The following is a 7,714-nucleotide window of genomic DNA, read 5'->3' as shown; positions in this document are numbered from 1 at the left end:
GATGGATACTATTGGAACAGGAGGGGTACGGTTGTTGTTCCTTACTGAGGAGACATCTAATAGGACGCTGTCAGATGGATACTTCTGACTGCTGTAGAAGTTACTTACTTTACTTATGCTTCCTGTATCTCGCGAAACTTTGTTTATCTTAGCAATTGTGGAAAGAGAACCTGAGGCGAAAATTCAAAAATGAAAGAGCGAAGCTCGATCCAAGTGAGGAGGGTGTGAGGAACATTCGCGGAAAGCATAAGCAGAAGACCAATCCCTGCAGAAAAGGAGAAGATGGGCCAGCACCAAAGATTGTGCGCTAAGTATCCCGCATATGTGTGTACACAAACCCTCTCATTCACATCGTGTTATATACAGGGTGTCCAAACGAACGCGCACAAACGGTTTAAAAAAAGACGATGCGCTCCATGTAAATGAAAACCGCTGGGTGTAAACGCAAGTTCTGTTCCCGAACCACCTCTGATATTCTCATTGCGCATAACTAACTAGCAAACTTTGAGATTTTTCACTGTAGAGCTAAGGTGTAGATTGGAAAGTTGTAGAGTGTGTTGAGAAACCGCCATCGCGACCGTTTCCGTCTATGTACGCTCCCGGTTGGCGTTTTTTCCTGCTGACAAAGAAAGCGCGCGATATACAAGGACGTACATCGTCACGGTACCCAGGGAGCCTTCACATGCGCCTGTAAAATAGTGAATTCACTCATCTGTGCAAATGACATCTACAGATAAATTGGGACAGGCGACTGGTAATATTACCCTGCCCTGCAGTGTTGGTTCACGTAAAGCGTCCTGTCTTCGCTAAAGTAACCCCCATTTTTGTTGTGTTGCTTCGGAGTGTTCTGCAATGCATAAAATCAGTAGCTGCGAAGAACGAGGTACGCTGGTTAAATGGGGGCGCGTGCCTCTGAATGGCGTCCCCTTCGCAATGCCCTCTGCTCTTTCACTGGGGCACAGCAGAAAACTTCACATAACGTGGACGTGGGCCCGGCAGACCCGGCGGGCCCGGCGTGGGCCCGTGGGTGGGACGGGGAGGCGGGATGCGTTCCCCGGGCGCTTTTGTAAATTTGATTGTGCGGCGCTTACGTGACTCACTGAAATAACAATAAAAAAAATGCATGGTTCCTCTTGATAAACTTCCTCTTGGAGGGCTAATTTAGATTCAATGTCATGCTAAAAGTCCTTTAAACCTGTTGGTGCAGTGTTAGTCGGGGCACCTTGTATAAATACCCACATGCAATGAAGTATGGTACAGCTATTTGTGCCGTCAGTTATCATTCACTTCTACTGAAATTGCGGGATTGCAATTCCCCCCCCCCTCCCCATCTCCTCCTAAAGTTGTCTGGGCTGTGGTTAAGAGCCTCCTCTCGTTGCACGGAGAGCAACGGCGCGCTAAACTAGACACGCGTAGGACAGCAGGAAGACATAAGAACGATATTTTTCTTGCCACCTGGGTCGTGAACACAGACTTGGAGTGACGTCGGCAGATTCTATCTGGTAGCATAAAAGAGCGAGCTTAACTGGACAAATTTCGGGGCTGTGTTGTGATATTTCATGAGGATAAAGCTAAAAAAACGGAATAAATCCATATCATGCAGGATGTGACAAAAGCGTAATAAGATTAAATGTCGTGGACCGTGGGCCTTTGCCGAGTGTACGTTTTATTACAACTTTCTGACGTTGTTACCAGGACATTCTGTAGATGCAATTTCAGGCCAGAATTTTTAGTGTACCACTTGTATGCTGCCATTTGCATTGCACCGACTGACACTGTTGCTTGTCTATCGTCTTTTCAAAGAAATAACAAGCAGTCTTCTGGCTGACCTTTCCAGGATCGTTGAATACGTTCTCCCTTGTTACCAATTGAAATCACATACGATCCCTTCGCACCAGTCTGATTTTAATTCACACGAAGCACATAACTTTATTTCAGAACATGGACAACCTTGGAATTGAAGGTGAAAATGGCACCACCATACAGCAACACCAGGAATGGTTACTAACATCAGCGCCCGAGGAAACGGACCACTACAAGGAAAGTATGGTGGTTACAGCAAAGGCAAGGCAAGAACATATCAAGTCCCTGACAGTCCAGGAGGCGCTAAACATCTATCCATTCCTCAAGAGTCAGACAATAGTAGTTGTTAGTATTCCTTGTCACGGGATCCTCAATGAGCTCTTTCCTCAGTTACAACAATGTGTATTCTCTGATTCCAGGCCTTATTGGAGTTCGAAATACAGAGAGGAAACTGGTTATGCCAATCCCGAGTGGGTTGACGACCGTAACAGCCTTCATTAATGAACAGGAAAGTGAAGAGGATATCACTAGTGTACAGTATACAGGTAAGCGTAATTCGTTTTGCATAAGTACTACCGTGAGCATTCAGGGAACACCAAGTGTGTGGTAAACGGCCTCGCACACGACTTGTGGCGGCGCCCAGTGCACGATTTGAACAAGAAATCGGTCGAGAGCGGCGATGTCGTGTTTTAATGTTACTTTTATGTATTTGCGACCTTCTGCATGGCGGGCACGAAGTCATTTACCCTCCGCTCGGTGTTTACGCTCGTAATGCTCACGGTAGCACATCCACAAAAAAGTCATAGTCAGAAGCGCACAAACACACACGGACGAAGGCACGCAGACGAACAACTAGAACAGTGCGCTAGTGTTGTCTTCTGGCCTTCGTCCGTGTGTTTGTGCGCTTGTGATTATGAGTTACCTATACCAACTAGCCCACTGTCTTTCATGGCTGTATTCTATTAGCTTGCACAGCGCATATACTGATGTACGTCTGAGTTTTGACATGGTAGCTACTGACAACATAGTTTCTGAAACATTCAACACTACCCAGTACCAGCTGCGTTATCTATATCCGCCTGTTGTTTTCTGTGCCAAACAAATTGATCTTACCCCACACATTCATGTCACGGCAGCGAACACAAGCATATTCGTGTGTTGGGACACTTGAACTCTGACCGCATAGCATGGTATATGCACTTACAATATTTATGCTGAAGTCGTAAATGTAAAACCAATTGCCGGCTCGCTTTATCACTTTCAGATGACACAGTTGCTGCAATTGCGCTGCGCTGTGGAGATAGCACGGATACACTATTCACTAAGGTGTGTGCTATTTATTTCAAACTTTATTTAGCAATGGAGACCCACAATGTCACCTGCTTTCATTACCATATCTTTCTTTGTGCTATACTGTGTAATACAATAATTTCAAAGCGACGTCCTACCGCTTCATCCAGTCATCCTGGAGAAACACCGCAGCTACGAGCTCTATGTTGACAGGCAGCTGGTCTGCGCATGTGACGGAGCAGCACAAGCCCTTCCTGCTTTTTTGCTACCTTTTGGATTATTAACATAATCTACCCTATGAAGGCACTTAACACATTAACATTTATTGAGATAGCGCTTGCTGGGCTCTCCGAAACAAAACCAAGGGTAAAATGTTTGGAATTCATTACCTTTGGAAACCATTATATGACAACAAAATAAATATTCTTGTCAAGTTGCCAAATACGTTTTGTAGTTTGTGCTTGCCATCGATCAATGATACATGGTTCGGGCGTGCGTTTTGGTGTTCAAGCAACAGTATAAAATAAGGTACTGCACAAGCATATATCAACGCTGATGCACGTAACAACAAGTGGTTGTCAAGGCACATCCCAAGCATATCTCATGTACACCATGGAACGCCCCATGTTACGTACAGCATGTTACGCACCATTTTGTACGCCCCAAGGGGAATAATGCACACGCTCGAAGAGGTATAATTTATGCACGTCTAAGGTGTGCATATATACCTTCGCCAAGATATCGTTTATATACCCTCGGGTATTCATATATCCATTTGCAAAGGTATAGTTTATGCACCCCTAAGGTGTTCATGTATACCTCCACGGAGGTATAGTTTGTATATCCCCTATATATTTATATATACCTTTGTCGAGGTATAATTTATATATCACCAGAGGTATACTTCCATGAAGGTATAGACAGTATATGCCTTAGGCGGGGGTATAAATTCATGCCAAAAAAGGTACGAGTTATTGCACGTCCGATTTATACCATTGAAAACAACCAGAAAACCAAGAAAATGACTTAAGACAGCTACACGTGGCTATTGAATCAGCAACCCATCCTTTCTGCACATTCCTTCTCCCCGGAGACTAAGCCTTGGGTACCACTAAAATTTTGTTCCTTGTCTGAGAACTCATCTGTTATTTGCGCCTCGTTGTCTGCTCAGGTCGTCAGTATGAACCAGCTAGTCTGCGCCCTTTCATTATCATCACGGGACGTGCCGGTTGCATTGACCTCAGCTCACTTGCTGATTTGCTAGCACTACCAAACAGTCAAGGTGATAATCAGCCATCAACTCTGATTGATATCGAAGCTTTATTGCAAGGCAATTGCACCAAATACTACACTACGTTTACACAGCTAAGCTTGAAACATTGCTTACAGGGTGGACTTCCTTCGTAGTTGCTTACGTTGAGCGGCAGATCTGAAATACTAAAATGCGCGGCAGTGCACACACGCGTACATTCTTATTGTCCTCTGCCGTTTGTCCTCGGCTTGTCGCCTGTCCTCCTGACTCAGCAACGAAATCACGACAAAGGATGTGGTATATCGAAAATATCTCGTTCCAGAACTGCGTATATTTATTACAAAGCGAGCTTCTCTGTGAAGCTATAGGTCGCTCAGATAAACACACTTCTGATATAGTGAACTAGAATTAGAGGTGTGCTGAGCGATGGATAGTACTCTCGCTACTAGATGGTTCCACATCTGTCTCGATCGCGCGCGACTGAATCACCAGATTTCCGCCGAACTAATCGTCACGTGACAGCTTCTGAGCCATTAGCTCAAGAGTATGTATTCTTTCTTGCATGCGCTGTGTTTCACCTTGACCAGGGCAGAGAGCCCCGCAAATGCCACACATACATGCAGTTTCTGAAATATGTTTTCTGTGCATTATCTGTATGTTATCTCAACCAGTACGTTAATGTCGGTATGCGCGAGCTTCAATGACAAGAATAAGGCTCACGAAGCCAACTTGGATGTTTTTCAGTCTGCGCGGAGAAGCTGGCAGTTCATCATCCGTATATCACGCATTTAAGGAAGATGGATTGTCTGAGTGAGGCCTCCACTATTTTTGATCATCAGCATACAACATTAACGTTACACAAACAATCTTTAACAAAGTTTAACACCGCATAACTTCATTCAATAACAATCATCACATTTACAACAGAGACAATTGATACATTATCCCATCGCAAACAAACGGCTCAACGGCTGACTACTTATGCTTACTTATGCTTACGGCTTATGTCTATGAAGGTTAAGCATGACCACCTAAAGTATCGTTGACAGAAATAGCTCATCGCGGCGGACGCCGTCAACTCTTTTCATGACGAAAGATAAACATTGTTATCTGCTAGCAGTGACGGTGCCATGGAGGGACTGCCATCCCCCTCAGCGAGGAGAGCAATATATCGGATGTTTCAGTTAAATTCGCGAACCGGTGCACCAATCGAAGAACTTGTATATTTGTATTCTTATATAATTACATATGTTTATCTTTTTATAAGAATGTTCATTTGTTAAGTATCTGTCTGACCCCTCCTACAAGCTGCGCTGAATGAGTGGGAGGCGGTCATTATTTAAATAAAAATTCAAATGAATTTCACGCAAAAACATTATTCATGGCGCCGTCGCTTTCGATGTGGCTACTACCCCTTTGGCACCTTCAGTGGACATCTTTTAGAGAAAAATCTCCTGCCGAAGCGGGTCACTGCAGTAATTAATCAAAAGAAAAAGAAAAATGTGTTTTTATGTTCACGCGCAACCTTCAAAGTTGCGCAACCGCGCAACGGTTCAGTTCTAGTTCAGCTCCAAAACGGCGTTTACGGTTGCGGTTTGGTGCAGTTCCGGCTCGGCCAAAAATAACGGTTAGTAACAGTTGAGGAAAAATACGTCGCCACACCAGCATTGGACAGCTGTTTCGGCCTTATTGGGCCTTCATCAGCAATGCGTAGGTGGGCGACGTTTGAGCGAGTGGCGTCGGAAGGTCACGTGGAACGTGATGTCCTCCCGTCAGGGTGAGTGACTGTTAGTAACAGTGTTCGTTTCAGATTGGTTCGACTCTGACACAAATAGTCTCAATAAACAAGTGCACGGTTCATAATCTATGCATGGACGTACGTAAGTGGGACACTTACACTTTTTGTCCTCCATGACGAAGCAAAAAGCTCAGAGGAAGAAAAAAAGTGCAATGAACCACTCAATAAGTTTGTGAAGGGTACCTGTTATCAGGGCGCAAAACTATTCCACTAGTAAAACCGCGATCTAGCACGTTGAGTCTTCTGACACGGTCACATGAAATAGCTGCTTTGTGAGCTGCACAAGCAAGCTGCTTTGAAAAAAAAAAAAAGAAAACTTCTACACTGAAAATAGCCACACACTGGAACACTGAGGTCGTCGCAGTTCGAAAAAAAAAAAACGCTTTGTGTGCGGCAATCGCATTTTGTCAAAGATCACGTGCCCGGCTTGAATCGAGGGGTACACGCCTGCAATGCTTCGCATAGACCACTAACACTAGTCCACCTTACTGCTGACGTCATCCGAGGAGAACACAGGTTTCCAAGCGGACGATAATGCTGGTGGGTGACGTCATAGTATCCTGCTCCGGACGAAACACCCTAGTACGGAACTTTTGTTTTTTTTCTTTTGCTCTTCGCATTTCGGTCATCATCATTGTCATTGTCATTGTCATCATTTACGAATTAACTACCAGCGCAAAAAGCATTAGTTTGTTGTATTCGGCATCGAGAAGTGCTCCGTGTTCGGTGTGATGCTCACCTTTACAAAAAAAAAAAAATCCTTGCGGAGTCTCCCTTTAACCTAACCCAACCGAACCAGGTGTACAAGTGACAAGTGTTATTGCGTATTTAAAACGCGTAATGTGTCATGGTTATCTCTGTCCTGTCGTTCGCCTTGACATTCGCAAACCAAATTTAAAACCATCCGGATAACCTACACTTGCAAAGTAGTTTGACGGCACTCAGAGCGCGTGATGTAGGATAACCATCCAAGAATCAGCCGCGTTTTGAGTTGCCTCCAACTTTACGCAACCTCACGTTATAGCTCTTGTAGCACAGTTTGAACAATTATCGCACAAGTGGCAAATGAGCATCAATCTGTTATAGAGTGACATATTGAACAGCAATATTGAACACAAGACAGCGGCAGCAGCCACTTAGACGAATCGAAGTACCAAGCACGACACGACCAGGTAATCTGGAGCAGATGAACGTCATGTCATGGATATTTAGCACAGGCATCCATTTCGTCGTAATGGCTGTCTGGTAGGTTCCAGTTACGACGGGACAGCGCTTTTATCTCGCTGTATTTCCTTGCACATTGCTTCAAGAAGCACAGCTGTAGGAAAAAAAGGAGAAACGATTATTGTATAGCACGGAAAGTAGAGCGACTTTGTCCATTATGACATTCCGGTGACCTGTGACAATTCGTGCGTAAGCCAGACGGGGAGGTACCTTAATGATAGGCTTATGTAACATGCTACATCTCTAAAATCAGGGACAGAAAACAATTTGGCGCTGCACTCAGGAGCATCTGGCTACTGACCTATATTAGGGAGCACTCGGGTTTTCGCCAGACAGAGAGATCAGTG

At 44.6% G+C, this 7,714-nt stretch overlaps 1 protein-coding gene and 1 long non-coding RNA gene across 2 annotated transcripts in view; one reads left to right on the top strand and one right to left on the bottom strand.

The window, feature by feature from the left end:
• The first annotated feature begins 1,981 nt into the window (after nt 1–1,981).
• LOC135372735 (uncharacterized) lies at nt 1,982–3,336 on the top strand. The gene is made up of 4 exons (XR_010416091.1): nt 1,982–2,148; nt 2,223–2,348; nt 3,068–3,129; nt 3,264–3,336. It is a non-coding gene; the product is annotated as an uncharacterized LOC135372735 (long non-coding RNA).
• A 1,056-nt stretch (nt 3,337–4,392) lies between these two features.
• The window catches only part of LOC135372731 (uncharacterized), a 35,081-nt gene continuing 31,759 nt past the window's right edge, over nt 4,393–7,714 (bottom strand). The window contains exon 7 of the mRNA XM_064606218.1: nt 4,393–7,461. Within this exon, the coding sequence (XP_064462288.1) occupies nt 7,400–7,461 (62 nt within the window). The 3' untranslated portion in view covers nt 4,393–7,399. The remainder of the gene's footprint in view (nt 7,462–7,714) is intronic.

This window comes from Ornithodoros turicata, unplaced genomic scaffold (assembly GCF_037126465.1).
Source record: "Ornithodoros turicata isolate Travis unplaced genomic scaffold, ASM3712646v1 Chromosome166, whole genome shotgun sequence".
NCBI classification, from domain to species: Eukaryota; Metazoa; Arthropoda; class Arachnida; order Ixodida; family Argasidae; genus Ornithodoros; species Ornithodoros turicata.
The sequence above is the reverse complement of the archived record's forward strand: the minus strand, read 5'-3'. Positions and strand labels throughout refer to the sequence as shown.